Source organism: Musa acuminata, chromosome BXJ1-3, assembly GCF_036884655.1.
Source record: "Musa acuminata AAA Group cultivar baxijiao chromosome BXJ1-3, Cavendish_Baxijiao_AAA, whole genome shotgun sequence".
Lineage (NCBI taxonomy): Eukaryota > Viridiplantae > Streptophyta > Magnoliopsida > Zingiberales > Musaceae > Musa > Musa acuminata.
In genome coordinates, this window is record NC_088329.1 from 43,927,778 (window position 1) to 43,951,559 (window position 23,782).

General features: G+C 38.7%; 4 protein-coding genes across 11 annotated transcripts; all 4 read left to right on the forward strand.

The window, feature by feature from the left end:
• Positions 1 to 619: 619 nt before the first annotated feature.
• On the forward strand, positions 620 to 2,540 carry LOC135633455 (F-box protein At1g47056-like). The gene has a single exon (XM_065142914.1). It carries the CDS (start codon positions 755 to 757, stop codon positions 2,381 to 2,383), a length of 1,629 nt encoding a protein of 542 aa, XP_064998986.1. The 5' UTR covers positions 620 to 754; the 3' UTR covers positions 2,384 to 2,540.
• A 4,006-nt stretch (positions 2,541 to 6,546) lies between these two features.
• LOC135633464 (uncharacterized protein At4g06744-like) lies at positions 6,547 to 9,231 on the forward strand. Its single transcript, XM_065142922.1, has 3 exons — positions 6,547 to 6,645; positions 6,794 to 7,112; positions 7,261 to 9,231. The coding sequence occupies exon 3, from the start codon at positions 7,704 to 7,706 to the stop codon at positions 9,018 to 9,020; it is 1,317 nt and encodes a 438-aa protein (XP_064998994.1). The 5' UTR covers positions 6,547 to 6,645; positions 6,794 to 7,112; positions 7,261 to 7,703; the 3' UTR covers positions 9,021 to 9,231.
• Positions 9,232 to 9,659: 428 nt separating this feature from the next.
• Positions 9,660 to 10,981, forward strand: LOC103980118 (uncharacterized). Its single transcript, XM_009396402.3, has 2 exons — positions 9,660 to 10,126; positions 10,544 to 10,981. The coding sequence occupies exons 1-2, from the start codon at positions 9,850 to 9,852 to the stop codon at positions 10,717 to 10,719; spliced, it is 453 nt and encodes a 150-aa protein (XP_009394677.1). The 5' UTR covers positions 9,660 to 9,849; the 3' UTR covers positions 10,720 to 10,981.
• Positions 10,982 to 13,942: 2,961 nt separating this feature from the next.
• LOC103979981 (OVARIAN TUMOR DOMAIN-containing deubiquitinating enzyme 7) lies at positions 13,943 to 22,593 on the forward strand. Of its 8 annotated transcripts, none has more exons than XM_065142932.1 (13): positions 13,945 to 14,162; positions 14,733 to 14,839; positions 14,997 to 15,072; positions 15,471 to 15,620; positions 16,894 to 16,958; positions 18,199 to 18,283; positions 18,376 to 18,528; positions 18,635 to 18,761; positions 20,234 to 20,358; positions 20,428 to 20,534; positions 21,984 to 22,199; positions 22,340 to 22,402; positions 22,521 to 22,593. In XM_065142932.1, exons 1-11 carry the CDS (start codon positions 14,100 to 14,102, stop codon positions 22,108 to 22,110), a joined length of 1,185 nt encoding a protein of 394 aa, XP_064999004.1. In that variant the 5' UTR covers positions 13,945 to 14,099; the 3' UTR covers positions 22,111 to 22,199; positions 22,340 to 22,402; positions 22,521 to 22,593. The 8 variants fall into 8 exon arrangements, with proteins under 8 accessions (XP_009394536.2, XP_064999004.1, XP_064999046.1 ...); XM_065142946.1 differs by adding an exon at positions 14,445 to 14,550 and having other exon boundaries at positions 14,004 to 14,162; positions 22,340 to 22,593; XM_065142956.1 differs by lacking the exon at positions 13,945 to 14,162 and adding exons at positions 14,223 to 14,353; positions 14,445 to 14,550 and having other exon boundaries at positions 22,340 to 22,593.
• The last annotated feature ends 1,189 nt before the right edge of the window (positions 22,594 to 23,782 follow it).

Below are 23,782 nucleotides of genomic sequence, written 5' to 3' on the forward strand. Positions count from 1 at the left end.
TTTAATACTTAATACCATAAAGAATTAGGTATATAAACCCATTTTAGGCATAATGGTGGAATAATATTTAGCTTAGTTGATATAATCGAAAAGCATTTGTACACCAAAACATTTTTATAATAATTCCATATTATAAGAATATTAGATTTTAGTGATAGAAAAAAAATAATTTTTTTTAATAAAAATAATTTAATTAAGTATATAACCAATTTATGTAATTGGAACTTAAGATTTTATTATAGTGATCAGTATGATATTTTATATATAATCATTATTTCCAATTATATATATAATATATCTACAAAATATTTTTTTTTATTTTTTTATTATCTGAAAAAAGGGACTAAGTCTTATATTAGACCAATGCGGAATTGGCATGCGGTCAAAATGCTGATGCTAATCTACTCCATCACATCATGCGCCGCCCGGAAGGATGTCATGTCCATCACCGCCGTCCGTTCGAGTAAGTTCGACGCATGATTGATGCGGTGCCGTTGCTTCCCGTCGCCACTTACGTCACGGAAACGGGCCTATCAAGTCGCGTCTTGAGGTACGACGTGTAGCGGCCGTCGTAAAGGATTTATATATTCACACAAATATGTTTAAATATATCTTGGAATTCAAGGCGAGTTTATGGCCTCGATTGAAATCCAATTTGAAGTCCGCTCCTTCCTTCCTGAGTAGAGAGAGAGAGAGGTGGAAGAAGCCTTCAGATCCGGACGCCGCCTTCTTCGCCCCACTCCGGCCGCCCTTGATGGGCCAATCGGCATCCACCCCATCCCCCACATCCTTTTCCTCCTCCTCTAGCCGCCGCGTTAAGCCACTCTCATCCTGTTCTTCTGCGGTAGCGGCCTCTGCAGCTAAGGAGCTAGCGGTAATGACGAACGGAGACGCCGCGTCGGGGAGCGGTGCCGTTTGTCCGTCAAGGGACCATACCTTGGACCTCCCCGACGAGTGCCTGGCCCTCGTCTTCCAGTCCCTAGGCTCCGGCGACCGGAAGCGGTGCTCGCTGGTGTGCCGGAGGTGGCTCGTCGTCGAGGGTCAGAGCCGCCACCGGCTGGCACTCGACGCCCGGGCCGCCCTCCTGGAGGCCGCGCAGGCCATCTTCTCCCGATTCGACGCCGTCTCCAAGCTCGCTCTCAAGTGCGACCGCCGCGCAGACAGCATCGGCGACGAGGCGATCGCGCTCATCGCCGCCCGGTGCCCCAACCTCACCCGCCTCAAGCTCCGCGCCTGCCGTACCGTCACCGATGCCGGGATGGCAGCCGTTGCCGATCACTGCCCAAGCCTCCGCAAGCTCTCCGTCGGGTCATGTACGTTCGGCTCCAAGGGCATTGAGGCCGTCGTCCGGGGCTGCGCTCTGTTGGAGGAACTATCAATTAAGCGGCTCCGCGGCCTCCCCGACGCCACCGTCATCGGAAATGTCGTTGTCAAAGCCGCCTCACTCCGATCTGTCTGTCTGAAAGAGCTCTACAATGGTCAGTGCTTCTCGCGGCTCATCGCCGGATCCTCCAATCTCAAGACCCTAAAGCTCATCCGATGTTCCGGAGACTGGGACAGGCTACTCGAGGATGTTGCCAATAAGGTCCCTGGAATCATCGAGATCCACCTCGAGAAGCTCCAGGTCAGTGATCGTGGCCTTTCCGCGCTCTCCTCCTGTGCCAATCTCGAGATCCTTCACCTTGTAAAGACCCCGGAATGCACTGATGCGGGCCTCTCATCTGTTGCTGAACGTTGCCACCTCCTCCGCAAGGTCCACATCGACGGATGGAAGACCAATCGGATTGGTGATGAAGGTCTCATAGTCGTCGCTAAACAGTGCCCTAACCTTCAGGAATTGGTGCTTATTGGAGTTAATCCAACGGCTCGAAGCTTAGGGCTTATAGCGAGCAATTGCCGCAACTTGGAGCGCCTTGCCCTTTGTGGCAGCGAAACCTTTGGGGACGCCGAGATCACATGTATTGCCTCCAAGTGTATGGCTTTAAAGAAGCTCTGTATCAAAGGATGCCCGGTATCTGACCAGGGAATGGAAGCCCTCGTCGGGGGTTGCCCAAAGTTGGTGAAGGTGAAAGTGAAAAAGTGCCGGGGGGTGACGCCAGGATGTGCAGATTGGTTGATGACATGCAGGGATGGGATGCTGGCAGTCAACTTGGACATCACCGGACCGAACGAGCAACAGGAAGCGAGTGTTGGTGAGAGTAGGATTATTGAGAGTAATGAGCAATTGGTCGATCAGATTGGAGCTGTTGAACTTCTCCCGTCGAGCAGTACCTCTAGGCCGTCGCCATGGAAGACGCGGATGGGTTATTATGCTGGTAGGAACTTTGTCGCCTCTGCTCTCAGAAGATGGTCCCATGGAAGTAGCAACTCCAATCATACATGAAATGAAATGATGTCTTTCTTTTGCTTCTTACATTGCTAAGTGTTTGAATTTGTATGTCAATTAACTCTTCATGGCTAGGGTTGTTATGTGCTACTATTGCTGCCCATAAGCTGTTTATATTGACTTCTGAAAGTAAACAGTTGGTAGTGTTGCTATCCGTAGTGTTCCGTTTATCTTTTCTTGTCGATACCCAATGCTTTGCTCTCTCTCTTTATCTTTTATTGTAGATACCCAATGCTTTGCTCTCTCTCTTGATGCTTTTTTCTGCTCATAGAGTCACATGGTTATCATTATGTCACTTGATCACTTCTTTATTTTTGTTTTCTTATTTGATTGTCTATTTTAACATATACTGGCAAGGTTGGAGGTCTACGATTCTCCAACCGTGGGTTTTTTGTAGGCATATACAAATTTCTGGCTTGGTTGTTTCATCCTGTATGTTATTGAATTTTGTTCTGTTTTATGTGGTTTAATATAGACATGATAGTCATGTGTAGATGATTAACACAAAGGAGATGAATTGACATGGACTTGAATTCTGTGCCATGGTCCACAAAAGAAATATATAATTTATAATATGATAGTTCCTTGTGCAAATTAAGACTTGAATTCTCTTACCAAAGCACTCTGAATATTTTTCCATCGTCTGTGAATCTAAGCAGTCAAGAGGAGCATTCAAAAATCTTATACTTCCAATGACCAAAAATAACTACAAATTACTATTTCCTTTGTGAATTTCTGACATGTTTTGAGAGAAAATAAAGTTATATGGCGGTTTATGCTGAAGCTAGTTGATATTACCAAACATAACGTTTTTTATAATTTGCAAGCCAAAATTTCTTTTTCTGTCCTGTTCTCTAGGAATGTTACTGACTTTAAGTTAGGTGTGTATCATTTCTTGATTTGCTACATTTTTGTGATTAAGGTGTTGTTATTGCCAGATCTTGGCTTTTAGAAGTTTAATATTTTGAGTGGATACTCTGTGAGCTCATAAGTTGCATCATCACCTGTTTAGTTCATTTGCTATCCGGTATGAAGTTCTTATGAAATTAAGCTTTTACGTGATGTTTGGAGATCTCTATTAGTCGAATCCATGATTCAGCTTCTGCCAAGTAATCTTAGTTGACATGTGGGCTGCAAACTATAATGCTGGCCTTCAAGCTGCATGTTTTGATAATAAAATATGTATTGATTGTAATTGTCATGGCTGACTGCTTAGGCATGTGGCCATCTAGCATATGGTTCACCTTACTGGTGTACTGATCGACTATTGGTATGATATATATCGATCTGTATTGATATACTGACACATGGTATGGTGGGACATACTGATTAACCGTCATGTAATGCCTATACCGGTCTCTTATCAGACTAGTATGTATTATTCATATCGAGTGGTATGTTGCGGTACGGTGAACCTTGATCTAGCAATTGAGTTGGTCAGACTCTTGGCTCTTCTCGTGCTTTTACTCCAGCTTGCTGTTGAGTGCGTGGATAAGGTCCTGGCAGGCTCTGGTTCATAAATGTCTTTCTTTTCATGAGTGACCATCTGATTACTACAAAAATTTATTACTCAAAGATAAAAGGGTTGGTGATGGTTTACCCATCCTTATGATTTCAAGGAGAGTGAAAATCACATATTATAAATTTGGTTATTAAAGTATTGTCTAACTGTTTTAATATGTTCAGACATTTGTTTTGTTATTCACTGAATTACTACTGAATCGTTTCTTGTAATTACAACTTTTTTGGAGTTTGCATCAATCCCCAATTAGTTTTTGGTTTGAACTTTGAGTTAAGAATATTGATAAGAACAGCTTTTGTTACATATGTTAAACAAGACTTGAACTTTAAATTATTTCACATCTGTTGTTGTTTGACATTGTAATTCCTTTGATATATTTGTCCAAGGTGATGTGAAAAGTTCATGATCATGACCTTGTTCAAGATATATTTACTATTTAATGTTAGTCAAGGCATGCTTATTTTGAAAATGATATTGTCCTACGAGATATCTTTACTTTTTTGTGTTGTACAATGTGTGTTTACTTTGAAAATGATATTGTACTATTGATGCTTTAACTTTAGCAACACTGCGAGAAAAAATTAAAGGTATGATTGAGAAAGGTGGATGAGAAATTTCTAGGAGACATCACTGTCGATTTATATCTACCATGCAGCACTAATGAGAGTTTGATGAAGAAATTATTCATAAAATTGAAGATTGATGGTTAGATTGGAGAGTGACATCCTGATGTTTATGTAACCATCTTGGGCCCATTAGACTAAGAGGGAAGTAAGGATAATCATGCTTTATGGATTTGAATGTTGGCCAATTAGGACATAATGTGTAAAAGTCACTAATTGTTGAGATGATGAGATGGATGTCTGAATGAGATTACTTGAAAAGATAGTATAAGAAATGTGTATAATTATGAATAATTAGATATAGTTTTGATAGAAGATAAAATGAAAAAAAACCATTTAAGATGTTACAAATTTGTTAAAAAATAGATCTAATGATGTCTTGACTTGATGAGGTGAGTTAGTTAAGATTAGCAACATGAAGGGAAGTAGGGGAAGACCTATGATAATATGACAGGATAGAAGTAAACTGAAGTTGTTTGACTGCTTTTAGTTCGAGTAGTGGTATTGTCTAAATAGACCCCAGTGGCAGGAAAAAGAATAGAAAAGAAAAACAGCATACCGAGTGCTGATTTTGGTGAAATGTGAAGCTGGATCATGTGTCACTTGGGGTCAACCAAGAACATCTCGTAATGCATGAGCTTGTGGAAAGTGATCATAATGCAAAAGCGGAGTTGCTCAGCTACAGTGGCCATTCCTTGATACACATTCCTGTATCTATTTTTAAGCCAAACTTGCTGTTGATTATTTATCTGCATAACGGTTGTAACTTGATTATGTTGCTCGATTGATTGTGCAACTTGATATATGTTTCCTGTTGTCAATGAAATGATATATGTTTCTCTGTGAAGTCTTATTCTCCTTGTCAACCAGTTTAGGCCCATGCTATGGGTGAATGCTGAAGTGATTGTTATAAGGACACCTGCAATTGAATGTATCGGTTGATGGGTTCTTTTAAACACGTTCTACTTGAGTCAGAATGCATGCTGCCAATTCATTCGACTTCAATAGGCACCAATTGATTGGCAATATGCTCAATTTTATACCATTTAACTTTTTTCTTGAACACTTATCTTTCATGAAATAGACCTTTGCCTTTGATGTGTTTCCATTGCCAGCCAACTTAATGGAGGGTATATTAGTTATTTGTTAAAATTTGTGCAATTTTTGGTGATTGATGAATGGTATTTGCTTGCATAAAGATAAAGTGGATTTTGTTTATTACAGATGAAAAATGAGATGAAGCTCTTATCCTATAGGGACTCTTATAGCAAATGGTGAAGTAGCTATGATTTTGTCAAAGGGAAAGGCTATACTTGGCCGAAAGTCTCATTTGCATGATAGAATTATATATGACATTTTTTGTTGTTGAGTTTGATCATTGTAGGTGTCTGATCTTCTTCGCCAACACTGGTTCTTTTCTCTCAAAACATCCATGCAGATGTCACGGAAGAATCGACTGCATCATCATTCTGACTTCTCCAGCAAAGCTCCAGGAGAGGCCTCAAAGACTCTGTAGTGACTTATCAGGTACAATTTTTTTTAGTCTGTATTCTCTTGTTTCAGTTTTCTTGAGTCTCCATGTGGGGAGTCATTGTAGAAGATGAACTTATTGTTTCATAGAAATTATTGGCAAAAGAGGCATCTCCTGTAGGAATTGGACATTAAATCACCACTTCCCATTGGGAGAGAGCTGCAAATAAATGCAGTATGATCTTGATAGATATTGCAATATAGTTTTGGGTTCCTTTTTCCCTCTCCTTGTTATAGCTGCCACTGAACCCATGAGATGAAGGAATTGATCTGACAACTTGTTAGCATACTCTAACAGTCATTGCCTCTCTTCTCTCAGAGAACCATATCACTGAAAGCGAGAGCCTTGCCGGCTTGCAGGTACATGTAACCTTATCTCATGCTATTTTTACTCCATCAGCCATTTTGATGGATTCAATTATATTTCTTGGTGCTGCCTCAGGCTTAGAACATTAGTACCATGGCATGATTCTTGGTCTGTGGTGGCTCTGTAAGTTGCAGATTAAAGTACATTTTGGTGTCCTTGGGTATATGGAGATGAAGAACCTACTGTTAATTGCATCTCTTCCTTGGAAGCACTGGAAGTGAGAGTCTTCTTCTTCTTCTTCTCTCTCTCTCTCTTCCATAGCATCTACTGTTGCATCTGTTCCAAAGATTCATCACATCTTTAGTGACACATCTAGACAATCTTCTTGCTTTATCTTATCATTCATCTCTCTCTCTTTCTTTCAGGAACAGGCAGACCAACAACCTATTGCTCCGTCTCTTCCAGGCTTGTTGACCAACGAGTCAACAACTAGAATCAAGGATGTTGTTGTTCTGAAAAGTAGTGATGGAAGATGGAGTAGAGTGGGAGCTGATGGGAGACTCCACCAAACACGCCGTTTTCAAGAACTCTATGACTCGACATTATTCTAACACCTCTTACGTTTTCTGTGTGATCTCAAGAAACCCACAATGGCTATTGACTCCTTGGAAGCTTCAAGTCTGCTCCAAAGAAAGAAAGTAGCTTTTTCTGATGGGAAAGCACAAAAGCTCGACTCATCTTCGGGTACACACTCCACCATTGTTAGACACCACAGAAACTAAGTGGGTTGATGAGGAATAGAAAGTATATCCTAGTGTCTTATATCATACTCAATCATGGGGCTTGTGAGCAGCTTGTGGCCATCACACTCAACTGAGGTGCTTTATTGCAGCTTGCATTATTGAAAAGATGGAGCATTAAGCATTCCACCACTGTCACCAACTTGAGGTGATCAACTTCCAGATAAGACCTTCACTATTAGGACACCAGCCAGCCCATTCAGCTCATCCAAAAATCTGGCACATCAGCTGAACTCGAGAGGGAACTCTAACAGGTATGAACATCAGAGGCTGATATATCTCTCTCTCAACAGCCATGGATGTGCTATTGTGTGATGGTCCAGCCGTGGGATGCACGCTGAGCTTTACTGCGAACTCCCCATGGCCATTTGGTACAAGTCCAAGATTGAATTCGGTCCCTCCCAACTACAAGAAAAAGAATGATTCTATTCTACCCGTGCTCCTCTTTTGCCTCCTCTATTTATCCCCTTCCTCCCTTCACTCCACACCATGAGTTCTGCTGCTTTGTAGTACAAACCCAAAAGAAGAACATAACATGGCCAGCATTGGCCGAACTCTGCTGCTGCTTCTCTCCATTCTATGCCTCTGTGTCGCCACCTCCTTCGGTGCGTGTTCTCAAGCACGTCAAGAAAGGAAGGCCGCGGAGGTCAGCGACGGCCCGACGGCATCCCCGTCCCAAACGAACGGGTCCTGCGGCTGTTCATCGTCACCTGCGCCGTCACCGTCGACGTCTGAGCCGAATCCCAACGACTTCCCCAACCTCAAGCAGTACTACGCTTACCTCGTCATCCAGCAGTTCAAGCAGACCGTCACCTGCGACCCCGACGGCGTGACGGCGACCTGGGTCGGGTACCGGCCTTGCACCTACCGCGGGTTCTACTGCGACACCCCGCCGGACTCCCCGGGGACCCCCACCATCGCCTCCGTGGACTTCAACGGCTTCCGCCTCTGCGCGCCGACCGTTGCCGGCTTCGTCGACCAGCTCCCCGACCTCGCGCTCTTCCACGCCAACTCCAATAACTTCTCCGGCCCCATCCCCGACCTCACCGGCCTCCCCTACCTCTACGAGCTCGATGTCAGCAACAACATCCACTCCGGCCCGTTCCCGGTCGCCGTCCTCCCGCTGAGCAACCTCGTTTTCCTCGACCTCCGGTACAACCTCTTCGCCGGCACCGTCCCGGCCTCCATCTTCTTCCTCGACCTCGACGTGCTCTTCCTCAACAACAACAACTTCAACCAGCAGCTGCCCGCCAACCTCGGCAGCTCGCCGGTGGCCTACCTCACCCTGGCCAACAACGGCTTCACCGGGCCACTTCCCCGGTCCATCTTCAACGCGTCGGGAACGCTGGTGGAGGTCCTCTTCCTCAACAACAAGTTCTCGGGCTGCTTGCCGTACGAGATCGGATCGCTGACTACCGCGACGGTGTTCGACGTTGGGTTCAATCAGTTCACGGGGCCGATACCGTGGTCCTTCGGCTGCCTGCTCAAGGTGGAGCAGCTGAACCTGGCGGGCAATCTGCTCTACGGGGAGGTGCCGGATGTGGTATGCCGGCTGGCCAAGGACGGTAACTTGGCTAACTTATCGTTGTCGGGGAACTACTTCACGTCGCTGGGGCACTCCTGCTGGGAGTTGATCAAGAGGAAGGTGCTCGACGTGCGGCAGAACTGTATACCGTGGTTCCCGGAGCAACGGCGGCCGGTGGAATGCTGGCGCTTCCTGTGGCATCGGAAGTTCTGCCCCTTCTTCCACTACATCCCGTGCGGCCTACCGAAGTGTGCGCCGAAGCCCGCAGCGCCACCGCCGCCGGGGTACACGACCTATAAGGCGCTTCATCAACCCCCCCGGAACTAGTCACTGCACCATCTCTCTTCTCTCTCTCTCATTAATGTCTGTCTTGGAACCAATAAGTCTCGGTGTTCTTCATGATCAAGTGCAAGCGATAAATGACAGTAAGTCTGCAGCTGCGATGGGCATATAGCATGCCTAACCTACTCGATGCGTTTCTGCCACTGGAAGTAACATGTCGATCTGCTCAAAGAATAAAGAAGATGCCAATCCAACACCTGAGCTTGTCGCCTTGTTGGTGTGCGCAATAGTGTCACTCACTTATATATATATATATTCAATAAGTGGAAGCACAAGTTTGGTTGAACATAAACTGAGTGCAAGAATGGAATAGCTTAATTCACTTGACATCATGATTAGATTCTCTTAATCTCTTTACCTGTACTTATTATAATCATCCTTTGAGAATGTCAACCCATTGACTAAGTCCTCTCTCTTGTTCACATTTCCCTGCATCTCCCACGTATTCGGATCTAGATTTTATGATCCACATAAAATCCCAGTTACATATCTACTGTTCTATATGAACTTTGTCTAAGTAAATCTACTTGCAATTACATCTAACCATATCTAATTTCCACTTGGAAGGCGCTCATGGATGAAGAATGGCGGCTGACTCGCTCCAAGGTTGCATCATCGCATGGCACCGAAACCGATCCAATTTGATCGAACTGATCTTTCCATTTGTTGGGGAACTAAAGAACCGAAGCATGCAATAATCTCAATACGAGATCGATCATATATCTTTCTCTTCATCATTTTAAGTGCATTCTTCTTCTCTTCCTCGTTCGTCAGTGAAGAGAGAGAATTAGACAAGGAGAGAAGAGTAGAGACCATGCATCGTTCGACGAGCACAACACGGGTGTCGGAGGAGTTCTCCATGAACACGGCGGCGCAAGCCATGGGCGGAGGAATAGCCAACAAGGGTGGTGGCACCTACTACCACGACGATCACTACCACCACCATCACAGCCTCCCCACCTACGATCCTCAATCGGACGCCGCCAAGAAGGAGGCGAGCCGAGCCAAGGTGGCCGAGAACATGGTCCATGTCATCCCTTTCGTCCTCGTCCTCTGCACCATCATCCTCTGGTTCTTCTCTCACCCATCCGGTATCTCCTTCCTTCCATACTTTTTTTCTTATCAATCTCAATAATCTTTTTTTTTTATTAAAATAAAAACAAAATAAAATAATTAATTTATGTTACGCTAATTCTTAAAATAACAAGAGTTGATGGAGACTCTTTATAGCTTTTATATACGAATTTGTGTAGAATATGCATTTTAATTTAGCAATTAAACTACTACATTATCGGTTAATTACTCATCGATAATATTTTTTTGTGAAGTAATATAATATTTTTTAAAATAAAATAATATTTATTATTTTAAGAAAATAATAATTAGTTTAATTGATAATGATCAAGATTAAGATAACTTCTCTATTTATAGGTATAAGATGGTAACTATTACTGTTTTCTATTTCTCTTCTTCTTCTTCTTCTTCTCCTCCTTTGACTCAAACAATAGGTATCGATACGATGAGCAAGGAGGAGACGGTGGTGGCCAAGGTCAAGAACATGACGACCGACGGCTATAAGAACTGGAATGGCTCGTCGATGACCATCGGCATGGAGGACCTCGACCCCATCGATGGAATCAGCAACGAAGAAGATCATACTGGAACCAAAGGCTCTCGTCACTGACCTAAGTAAAGCTCGGTCGTCTCTCTCACACGGCAAATAACAGTGGCCATTGCTTTGGCCAATGCTTCGATCCGGTACTCTTCTTCTCCACCTCGACAACAGCCGGCACCTCCATCAACCCATCCCGGTTGGCTGTCATGAATCTGCCGTCCCACTAACTTTGAGCCATCTTTATCGTTCGAGTGTTGTTGAACTGTAGGCATTAATAAGAGCAACATTATTTCATATTATATGGTGAAGGTCTAGATTTTTTGAGTTTCTAGTGCGTATGATCTTGATGTAATACATATATATTATTCTGATGGTCAAGGATTCTTATTATTTCATTTGATTCAAAAATAGAATTTTTCAAAGATCGATTAACAAATGATATTTAGATCATAAATATGAAAACCCCTCGTGGCATCCGTCTTCGTGTAGGTGATGTCTCAGGTCACCTCAAAGACACTTTGAATATATCCTACACATACGAGTTTAGGACTACGTCGGATTGGTCGAGATGTCAACAATATTATACCTTAACACTATTAATCTTATATCCATGACTGACCTATATATAAACATTTATGTCGGTACGAAATAATATTTTTGATGTCAAAATCAATATTAGAATAGGCATCTATGTCAATAGGTTTAACCCGACTTTATGTTAACAACTTCCTGATCTAGGATAACCTAGATTTTTTTTTGTTCTTTCCATGTCTTCGAAATGTAACTCAATTTCGATCACTATCTTATTACTAACAATTAGGGAGAGAGAAAAATGCAAAAATAAAAATTACTTGTTGGTGTTTTTTTAAATAAAATTCAAAATTTTCATTATAAATATTTATTGCTTAATAATAAAGCATTGTAGTCTCTTTAATATTTTTTGTTTATTTTATTTTAAGAATTTTAATTGTTAAAATTTTGTATTTCTTATGGTTTTAGTTGGAATTGGGTTCATAAAAGAACTACGGATTTTTTTAATCAAATTGACATCCTTTGATATATAAGAAATTTTTTTGGAATGAATCTATACCAATCTACTTATCATGCTACTTATAATGAAAAAGTACTTAATTATATCCTTGAGAAAATGACTAAAATATATATGTACACATGGAGATAAAAAATTATTCTTTGATTAGCAAATATACATTTCTAGATTATTTTAAGGACTTTTTTTAATTAGATTGATTTAACTTTTCTTACGAGTATTTATCATAATAATAATATGTATCGGTATAACATAGATATCAATAATGTACGATAAATCGAAGACTCACTTGTAACATAGTTCAAATTTCGATTCACTCTACTTCCTTCGTGCAGAAACTATCACACTAAGTGAATCCTAAATCTCTAAATATACCTCACTCATTGTATATTTAGAGTATCGAGCGGTAATTTTCAAGAAATAATTATGTTTTAGATTTAATTTTGAATTACTTTAGGGATTGCTAGTATTTTTGATAGAAAAATTAAAATTTTTTGTTTAAATATTTATTATTCAACGAAAGACAATGATTTTTTTAATATTTGCATATATTTTATTTTAAGAAATTTAATTGTTAAAGTTTTACATTTTTATGGTTTTAATTAGAATAAATTTATAAGAGGACTATGAATTTCCTAGTAAAATAGAGATCCTCTTTTCCATAAAACAAATTTTATTCTTTTCTTCTTTTTATATACCACCTCTTATTATGTTTGTAAATATGCATCATCGGTCATGTAGAGGAAAAGGAATACCAAATCATATTATCGAGGAATGAATCCAATCATATGCCGATATAAAGGGATGGAATCATTTCTTAGGACTAAATGATTTCTAAAACTTATTTATTTTAGGTTTTTCGATCATATTGAATTTAACTTCATTTTTTTTTAGAGTTTTACCCCTAATATCATTCACCTATGATTAGGCAAAAAGCTTAACGTAACTAGTGACATGGTATATTTCATTTATTTGACCGTTCAAGTAAATCTGAAATAATCTAAAATTTATATCTATACTAATGATATTTAAAATTTTAAATATATATTTCTATGGGTGATTTTATTAAAAAAATTCATAACTTTGAGAATTTTTCATAAAGTACCAATGGTTAGGTAAAAAGATCATTTTGCCCTTTTCGCCATTGGATTAGCCATCTTCTCTATCTTGCATCGTCGCTCGCAGCCCTCGTGTAAAGGTTACCATCACCTTTGTTAACCTCGCCCCTGCACGTCTCGCTCACGACCCTCACATAAGAAAGAAGGGGGCGTAAAATTCGCCATCGCCGCTTGCAACTCTCGCATGAGGGCTCTCTACCAACGTTCGCAACCCTAAACTCGAGCCTAATCACCTCCCTTCAACCTATTTGTTGACCCTCATCATACTCACCCATGGCCCTCAAGCGAGAAAGGAGGGGGTGCAAGGGTCGTTGCCATCTCTGTGGACCCCGTTAGCTTTTGTCAAACTTCTCATCACCTTTGCGCATGTAGGGGTAAGTCCGACAAGGACCGCATAGGTGGCGATGGTCCTCACGCCCCCTCATTCCTTATATGAGGTCCATAGAGAAGAATGATGAGGATGGTGCAAGACGACAATATAAGGCAAAAACAAGTCTGACAAGATTATGGGCAAAATAATCATTTATGAAAAAGGAGATGTCAGTGGGAATTTGGGTGCTTCCTAAAAATTTTTCAAAATTAAAGTTTTTTTAATTCACTCTATTTTTATTTTAAAAATTAATTATATTTATTACTCTCTAATCCTTTTTCCGCATCTGTTTTCTTATCATCCAATTATATGAACTGTTATATAAATTTTAAAGAGCCCTCCATAAAATTTTCTCAGCATGGCTGCCACCATTGCTATGGGAAACATTGGATCCTTCCCACAATATCACCTTCATAAAACCTAACCATTCCTAATTTTAATTTGTTTTGCCTACCAATAATTAAATCGATGATCACCAAACTATTTTTCGAAACAACTAAAAATCATAATTTATATACAAATGCTTATACACACACACACACACACACACATATATATATATATATAATATAATATAATATAAAAATGTAGAAACAAGGAACACATTCCTTGCGCGACCCGTCACCCCGGAAACACATCAGGGTGATTCAGTCCCTCCACATTAGGTTTCACCGGTGGCGTTTCCCGTATCCACAAGCCTGCGGCGTTTCCGATCGCGATTCTGCTCCACGTAAGCACCTCTTCCGTTTCCTCGAAGCCTTGTTACGCTCCCATCACAGGGGAATTGGAAAAGAGACACCGCGTCGGTGGTCGGAAGCCGGCTTCTCTCTTTGGGCTTCCTCTCCCTCGCCATCTCCTGTCTCTCTCTCTCTCTCTCTCGCTTCTCCGTCTCCTTCATCACTCGCATCGCACCATGGTTCAGGCCAAGAACAACCACACCAACAAGAAGTCCAAGCCCAGAAGGCAACAGGACACCGTAAGCTTCCTTTATCTTATCCTTTTCGACCTATTTATTGCCCCAAATCCATGTGTTTCCTCCTGCCCTCTTCCTCTCCCTCTCCGCCCTAAACTCTCGCGATTAATTCGATTCTCGAAATGCCATGGTTGTTCGGATCTTGTCTATTGCGGCTCCGAGTGACGCTGCCGAAACTATTAAATTTCTTCGAAGTCGTGGCTGCGATCAAGTTATTAATGAAATCCTACTTATTTGATGCTCACGCTGATGCCTTTAACATAGTAAATCACTTGCCACCTGCAGTTTTTTGTCCTTTCACTCGGGTGCTAAAGAAGATAGGGGTGACGTCGGGTGCTAAAGCACTACTTGAAACGGATTGATTCGTAGAGCACAAAATTAGGGCCAGACGGTACAGTTGTTTGGATGGTCCGAGTATTAATATTTTTATCTTTGCTTGACATATTCAGGATTAACATAAGTGCACTAATTTCAAACTATTCTTCTGTGTCTTTGATTACATTCAAAAATGTCACCTTCTTTATTATTTCACACATAATAGTTTGTGTAAAGGATGGTTTATATTGTATGCAGGTAAAGAAGCAAGGGATGCAAGCCGATATATCAGAACTTTGTGCTCAACTTGATGCATTGGGCTTAAAAATTATTCAAGTTACAGCAGATGGCAACTGTTTCTTTAGGTTTGTGGAAATCTTGTTTGGCTTGGACCGGTATTTGTAATCCAGTTACTGTGTCAAACTTTTTTCTATTTTATTAACATATCACAACCACTATAATATGCAGCATGAGCAATGGGTTATATGCAAAGTATAATTATTTGATTTTTATTTTTTGCAGGGCCCTAGCTGATCAGCTTGAGGGTAACGAAAATGATCACCAAAAGTATCGTGAAATGGTGGTGAATTATATCTTTGTATGTAACATTTTGGCCTAAGCCTTGTGAGATTTCATTGCTAATGTTCATAAATTGTAGAAATTTCTCCACGACACAGTTTAAGCTTAATCATTGTGATTCTATTGTATCAGGACACATGACACCCATGACACAATAATCATTATTCATTCGAGATTTCTCCCTTGTTTAATGTAACATATAGGATTTTCTTGTATTACAGTTGTCATTGATACTGTTTTTTTAATCTTTATTTTCTAACATAGTAGCACTATTCATAAAAGCTCTTCGATCTTGGTTACCTGATCTCCTTTGAATCTAATATTAGATTAAAATATTTGGTGTACTTTGATAAAATCACTACTGCTTTTCCAATGTTGAGTTTTAAAATTCATCAACCAGTTCTTATTAATTTACAGAAAAATCGCGAGGACTTTGAACCCTTCATTGAGGATGATGTTCCATTTGATAAGTACTGCCAGTCCATGGAAAAGGATGGCTCATGGGCAGGCCATATGGAACTTCAAGCTGCTTCTCTTGTTACAAAAAGAAATATTTGCATTCACAGAGCAAGTTTTTCATGCCTTTCTTTATAAACTTAATTGCTTTCATGCTTTGTAATCAACTTTATGCTTGTTCTTCATACATTTCAAATTCTATTGTCAATTAAAAAGGTACAATACTTCTGATGCCTTTATCTGATTTTTGGAATTGATTCAAGAGCATTAGCTTTCTTAAATCATATTGGATCAGTATTGTAGCTTATGTGTTTGGCATGCTTGGATGTTTTCACCTGAGGTCATTCTGAATGTCTTTTTGGAACAAGAGTTCACTCAGTTGGAAGTCTGCCAGTGCATGCTTACTTGTTCAATCTTGAAAAACATAGAATGCATACGTCATATATACAAAAAAAAGAAGATTTTATGTACAGAGTATAATGTTATTACTGATAGTAATAGTGTTGTTACATGTCATGATAAATAATAACAGGTAATTAACTAGCAGCTTCAATCTATTCAACATGAGAGTGATTATCTTTAGTAGTACTTCAAGAATGTAAAGAAGATAATAAAAACTCATGAAAAATTGAGTGAATTGTTGTTTTGATTTCATTAATCATAATTCAATGTTCAATAGAAATACAAAAACTATTAAAAATAGTAATATATCAAATGCTGTTTATCACATCTATAATCAGAGGATCAACATTCAAGAAAGAGTTTTTTTTCACTGAATGCCTATGAAGTATCTTATAAGTACCCTAAAAGTATCAGATCTTTCTAAAAATTATTTGAAAATGATGATACTTTGAGGAAGTTTGCTGACAAACATCTGTATAGTATCATAGAAGTATCATATTTGATGCCAAATATAGCAAGAAGTTTAAAGAATCCAAGTAACAGGGGTAGTACTATGTGGGTGTTATTCCAAATTGTCATGGTTTAGTAACATGGCAAATGGGAGGCAGGGAGGGATTATTGTCATGATTGGATATTTTAATTGTGATTTTGACTACATTTTATTGTCATGATTGGATATCTTTAACAACTAAAAATTTTACAGCTGAAATAAGTGCAGTACAAGTCATTCCAAATGACCATGAAACTCTTCTTGTGCTAGAATTGCAACAAACTCCAAATTTTACATGAACTATTCTTCCTAAAATGGGTACAGATGGGGCAAAGATGGGTTAATCTTGTGTTATGTAATGATTACATTGTCATAACTTTGCAGAATGAGAAGTATGTAGAAGTATTCACATATGCATCTGCATGTGTGCAATATATATTGGAACTTTTCCCTCTGCCAATGAGTGCTCTAACTTTAATTTTCATTATGCAGCTTAAATCTCCGCGCTGGTACATATGTAATTTCAGTGGTGATCATCAAGCAAATATGATTCATCTGTAAGTTGCATACTCCTCCCAGTATTAACGACAGCTGAGTGATTATGATTTTATTTGTATCTCTTATTTTGTTACAGATGTAATGTCATATGCAGCTTCATATATGAAGGCTGTAGTTAGTATGCTATAGTAAAAAAAGTTACAAAATAATTCTGGTGTTTTTGTATTTACTACATGCACAATTTGGTCTTCAGGTGTTTGCCACACATGAATAATCTTCATAAGTATCCTTTCATATTCATTATCCAATTTTCTTAGAGGGATTCTCTTGGAGTTTGTTAGCTGAATGAAACAGTTGATGAAACTAATTCTATAGCAAATAATTTTATTTGTTCATGCCTTTTCAGTTACATAATGTCTTCTAAATGACACACTTTATCTGATATGTGGAACTTATGGGCCACTTCTGGAAAAAGTTGGATCAATAAATAGAACAATTTATAAGCCTCTTCTAGATTTTACTTTTGCTTCTCATCTCAGATAAAATGATTTAAACGGCTTATTTTGTAGTTCTTATAGACAAATGTGTCCTTTTAATGCAAGAGGTAGAAAATTTATTAGTTATGTGGTTCACAAAGAAATAGTTCATTTTAAATAAAGAGTTACACCCTAGAAAAGAGATGAGCATATGGAGGCTGATCAGTTTGGCTATGTCTTTGTATGCAAAACCTTTTATGTAAAGTTGTTTATACATTATGCTCTCTCTTAAGTTCCTCATTGCAGGCAATTGTAGATGTTTGCTTGATGCAAGTTCCTTTGGTAGGTTGGTTACCTTTGCTATGATGTCCTAATTTACTTGTGTGTTCATCCTGACACTAGTTGGGCTGCTTTGATTGATGATGGCCATTCCAGGTGTCACTCCATATTGGCTTGAGATCAGCATGTTTGCTGTATGTCATGCTGCTCTTGTTGTCCTGTGTTGACTGTGTCAACACATATAATGTTGTATATATGGGCATGATGTGTGGTGTACTTTTCGTAGTAGCATGAATGATGGCACCTTTTTTGAAATGAGAAGCAACATATTCTTGTGTTGCCATGGGCAATCCTTATACAATGGAGCTAAGGTCACCTTTCATTCAGCGGCACTGACCTCCTGGTCTACTGCCATATCCATGAGTTTTTTTTTCTTGTGGGATTTTGTTACACAACTTAATGCTAATTACTAGTTTTATTATGCTCATAGTTCTTGCTATTCTCATAAAAAAATTATATCACTAATTGATTATGAATTGTACAGGTGTTATCATGATGGTGAACACTACTGCAGTGTTCGTTCAAAGGAAGATTCTTGTGAAGGACCTGCTAAGCCAATAATGATTAAGGTACAAATTGCTAATCTATAAGATGAAGGAATTCATTGAGGTCCATCATATAAACAATCTTACGTAAATTTTTTGGTTCTTTCTTATATCAGGCAGATGCTCATATTTCTGCAAAGGAGCATAACAACAAAGTAGCAATTGACAAATCATCAAAAGGGTCCTCAAGCAGAAGTACCTTTAATAGTGGATCAGTTAAATTGGTCATGGCTGGAACTGGAATTGAGGACATTGATAAAGTTGAACAGGTAAAAGGATGCTAATAAGCTTCACAGACAAAAAAAGAAACAGATTTTATCTTTTGTATTTTCCTTTACAAAATGACTCTCGCTGACCGTTGAATATTGAACCCAGGTTTTACGAGAAGTAGATGGTGATGTTGATGCAGCAATTGAGTTTTTGATAGCTGAGAAGGAGTTGGACCTCGATCATGATGCATGTTCTAGTGTTGACAATTCCAAGGGAGAAGATCTGCTTCAAGGTAATGACCTGTCCAACTTAGATCTTGTATCTATATCTGAGCATATTAGAAGTTTTTGTTAAACTTGTGATTACATATTTTATGATTGTTTTAACCATGTTTATAGAAACTGGATCAGAACGGGTGGTTGGACCAGAAAAAATGGAAACTGGACCATCAACTTAATTTCGTGACTGCACATCGTTTCAGATGTTCCTTTGAATTTCAACCATCAGCTTGATTTTGTCAGTGATATTTCTTTTTAGATACCCTCTCTCTTGAATAAAAGTCCCAATACATTATAAATAAATATTTTTTGAAATTCTGTCACCCATGCATGAATATAAGACTAAAAATTTGTTTCATCTCTTTTTTTACACATATTTGTTGTCATTAATATGTCTGTTGGGTTTATTTTTCTAAATCTGTCACAACTCATATATAGATGTTCTAAATCTTTTCTCCATGTTATTAAAAATTATTTGCAATTATCCTTAATTAGTTTTTTAGTTGATTGTTCAAATAAAGAAGTCCTTCAGAAATCTTTCTTTATCGTCCTAATTCATCTTTAATCATTATTAAAATATCATTTCAAGTTTTCAACACCTAATAATTTATTCCATTATGTTTTATGTAGCTGCAAGTATCTCTTTGCTTCTTATTAATTGGTACTGAAATGCTTCTCTTACATTTCTAAGCTGTTTCATTGATGTTATTTTTTTCTATGAAAAAAGCAAGCCATCTTTTATGACATTGAAAGTTTGTGCAATAATGACACTTGGTTTATAGTGCCTCTGGTTAAGTAAAAGAATAGACAGGGTGGCACTTTGGCCATCTTAATATTGGTTTTGTTAAAATAAGCCAGCTAGGACTAATAGGCTACCTGAGTGGGTTGTTTATGTTTCTACTCCTGGCATACTCTAGAACTGCATCTAGTTTGGGGTAAAGATAACTGAATAAAAATATATCCTAACCTCCTTGCAAAACTAGCTTTAACACACTTTGCTAATGAGTGGGTGATATAGATTAGTGAAACAAGCAAGAGAATGCACCCTTTAGATAAAGATACATTATCAAGGATAATTTTAGTGAAACTCCTTTGACCTAATTAATTTCACTCTTCTAAACTTGATCATTTGGCAGGTTAAACCAATAGCAAAAGGTTTAAATCTCCTAACTCTCTTTTGACTTGCCTCTGACATGCAGAAGCCCATAGATGCTTTTATCATATGGTAGAGAATTGCACTGTTTTTTCCAAATCCACTATCTTATCATCTTTATAAATGTTTGTATCAGGGAGTAGAGAATTGCAATTGCATATTCTTTTCAAATCCGGTACCTTATCAGCTTTTTTGTTCTTTCCTCTTGTGCTTGGAGAATGGTCCATCAATTTTTGGATATATGTTCTACCAAAAGAATATTTACCATGTTAAAGTTTGTGCACTTTTTCTATTCTTATTGAGGCTTTGTGATAAAAAGTTTGGATTTCTTAGGAGAATGTCAAATTCAGGACCCTGGACAAGCAGTGGTAGCATCATTGGACATGAAATTGGAGCAAGACATATGTGATACAAAGATCCAAGCTGTTCAGGCTGATAGCATTCATAATCAAAATAAGGTATTTGCTACAGGTTCATATTGAGGCACTTGGATTTATTAAAGTCAACTTCTGTTCAATCACTTGTAGTCTTCATTCTCCCAGAAAAACCCAGAAAATAAAATGTGTTCATGTGGATCGAAAAAGAAGTGCAAGGCCTGTGGTACAAGCACTGGAAAAGTTTCATCATTCATAGTGTATGCTCTTGCACTCTTTTCATATTTACTTCTTGACGGTCAATGATGTTTGTCTCACTGTATTTGCCAATTAAGTATTTATTAACACCAAAAAATAAATATCATTTATCTTGTATTGTCTAGTTATTCTCATTTAGCTTGTATTGTCTAGTTATTCTCAATTAGCTTGTACCAGAAATTTGTTTATTGCATTGTGATTTTCAACTGACAGTAGATGTTTGTAACCAAAAACATTGCTCCAACGGATGATCTTTTAATTAGAGATGAAATTTAATTCTCTCTGCATATATATGTATATGATATCGGTATATATTCAATGTGAAATGAGTGTTTTTATATGGAGAGGTCATTGTCATTTTGGTTAAAATCGTTTTCATTTCATGGATTTATAATTAATTTAGAGAGTCCCATCAAAGTTTGGTCTCCCAACTCTTGCCAGTTCCTATATAAGGATTTAAATATCAGTCCAATACAATTTTAGGCTGTTAGACTGTACTATAATGGTATGTCAAGTAATATACCAACATGTATCATTCAGTATCTTTGAATAATAATAATAATAATAATAATAATAATAATAAAATTATATCAAATGATACCCAAGTAAGGTTTATAATTTTGTGTACCAGTAATGTTCTAGCCATGTTTGTGAGCCTATATTTGACAGCATCAAGTGTTGGATCTTTGTGAGCTTGTCCTCCGACCCTCACATCTAAATCTTATAGCCATGCATGTTCACCTCTCTCTCTTTTTGTGTGTGGCCACGACTCAGCACACTGCATGGGAAAAAGAGGAACTGTCACATAGGATGAGAAGCAAAGGGCACAAGGTGCCATATGAGGATTCAAAACTGAAGGTTAACGGATCTAGATGCAAAATTACTAGGTTAGCTGATTGGGTGAATAAGCCTTCTTATTTTGGTCTATGACAAGAGAAGCCACTTTAGCATGTTGACAAATTTGATAATACAGAAGTCTGGCTGATTATGGCACGAAATTTCTTAATACTTTTTTAATACCTAAAATGGCAATTAAGGATTTGCAGTTTTGCACATCTTTTATCTTGAAACTGTTCCTAGAGCAGCTACCATTATGTGAAATAAGTTCATAGCACAATTTGACTTAAAGCTTCGGATAGAATACAAGAACAAACTTTTCTTCAATCGACGTATTAGATAAGGAGTTTAATCACAGGAGCTTGTATATGTATGGAGAATATACTGATAGAATGTTAACTTTTCATGACAGTGCTACAGAAAACAGTATACTGGTATAGAGTTCTTCAAGCTAATGTGAAAAATATCTCGCCTCAGCTTTTGCTCATACTATATGATTTGTGATTGTGACTGCCATCTTTTGTTTTTCAAGATTGCCGAGTAATGTTATATATGATGATCTTAATGTCAATAATTAGAACAACAGAGTAATTTATGCTTATCTTGCTTTCCAGTAACAGCAAACATGCTGCCAACAAAGGCAGGAGGGAACCAAAGCAGAATAAGAGAAAAGAAGCCATAAACGAAGTCAGGAACTGTGGATCTGGATCTCTGTCAGACATGGGAGCACTTTGCATTTGAGTGGTTAAGTTGGGAAAATTACTATTGGTTACACTTGCTGTATGAAAGTGCTGGTTCTTGGAGATCATCAGGACCTTCATTATTCTCAGGTACATTAGATTTCCAAAATTTAAACCATCATCAGCATCGATCAATAGTCACCTGTAATGCATAATAGATGTGGCTTTCAGGATTAATATGTTTGACTTGCAATTTACAGTTTTTTCTTCTTCCTTCTTTTCTTGTGCAGGACCAAAGGATTGCAATTTACGGCGTCAAATTTAATTGTCCAGAGTGGCTTAGAAATCAAGATGTAAATAGTCATTAAAATTTTGGCTGAGGCTTTTTTTTTATTTTTTTTTATTTTTTAGCAAGTGAACATCAATCAGTTTTGAATCGGTATGTATGTTGTTTTTTGTCTTTTTTTGCAGATTAAAAATGTGGACTGTGTATTTGCATTGTGTTTAATCATGAGACAGCAATGCTCAAGAATTTTCATGGTAACAGCGAGAATGTTATGGATGTGTGGCTGAAAGATGAAATCCAAGTCGATGAACTGTTTTTATTGTAGAAAGGTAGCATGAAAAAAGAATATGAAACTTACTTGGCATCATTATGTACACGCATTGTTGTCGAACACGGTGAGTTGGTTGATGCACTGAGCGGGCCGGGCTTCGTGCCTATCTCTTGGGGGCTCAGAAGTCCCAAAGCCCAAGTCGATCTCTCGAATCACAACTCTTAAGCCAAACATTTTCGTTAAGTTTAAGCATATAAATAAATAGAGAGAAGAAAATTTGGGAGGAATAAATAGTCTGCATCCACAACGGCGTAAGAACAAGTAATGGCGCGAAGATATATTATGTTCTTATGTAGCTTTAAGAGCAAGTCCTCTTTTCTGCGTTAGTAAGTGTTAAAGACAAGGTCCAAGTTTTTATGGAGTTTTCAAAAAAGAAATCTTTTTAAAAATTTTCATAGAGCGTTGTTACTTTGAAAAAATTTTAAAATAGCACCCTGATCGTGTGAAAAGATCATATTGCCCCTTCTTTGTCGGACCCATCGTCATCTTTGTTGACCATGTTGACTCAGTCATTATATATCTTACTATCGACTCTTGCACAAGACAGCAACGACTAACGCGTGCACCTTCTCCTCCCCTACAATCGATGGTGAGGGCAAGCAAATTGTCCCTCTCATTCTTCACCCGCAATCGATGGTGCACCCCCTATCATTCCTTCCTTGTGGCCGACGATGAGAGTTGTGGACGAGGGAAAAGGGTGGGTCTGTAAATGATAGTGACAAAGGCTACGAGCGAGAGCCCTCGGGTAAGGGTTACACGTGGCCATTGAAAACAAAGTGGGGTGGCCAGTGGGTGGAGGCATAGCAACGCAACCGGTGGAAGGAGGTGGTCGACAAGGATAAAATAATTAAAAAAATATTTTTAAAAATAATTAAATAGGAAAATTTTGAAAAGTAAGAGCCTTATTTTCTAAATAGATTTGATTATTCATTGCTATCTTGTTCAATCTCTAGTGTGGAGTTCAAATAGATTTGATTGTTCGATCTCGTAAATGCAGCACAAGAAGCATTTATCTGCCAACACCGCTTTGGTTGTCACATTCTCCTGAAACATTGACCTCAACGACAAGGATGTGCTGTTCATCATCGTTCCCAACTCTTCGTTCCTAAGACGACA

Coding starts and splice junctions, on each gene's coding strand:
- LOC135633455 (XM_065142914.1), top strand. CDS start 755: ATGGGCCAATCGGCATCCACCCCATCCCCCACATCCTTTTCCTCCTCC.
- LOC135633464 (XM_065142922.1), top strand. CDS start 7,704: ATGGCCAGCATTGGCCGAACTCTGCTGCTGCTTCTCTCCATTCTATGC.
- LOC103980118 (XM_009396402.3), top strand. CDS start 9,850: ATGCATCGTTCGACGAGCACAACACGGGTGTCGGAGGAGTTCTCCATG. Junction 10,127..10,543: donor GTTCTTCTCTCACCCATCCG/GTATCTCCTTCC, acceptor CTCAAACAATAG/GTATCGATACGATGAGCAAG.
- LOC103979981 (XM_065142932.1), top strand. CDS start 14,100: ATGGTTCAGGCCAAGAACAACCACACCAACAAGAAGTCCAAGCCCAGA. Junction 14,163..14,732: donor CCAGAAGGCAACAGGACACC/GTAAGCTTCCTT, acceptor TATTGTATGCAG/GTAAAGAAGCAAGGGATGCA. Junction 18,284..18,375: donor CTAAGCCAATAATGATTAAG/GTACAAATTGCT, acceptor TTCTTATATCAG/GCAGATGCTCATATTTCTGC.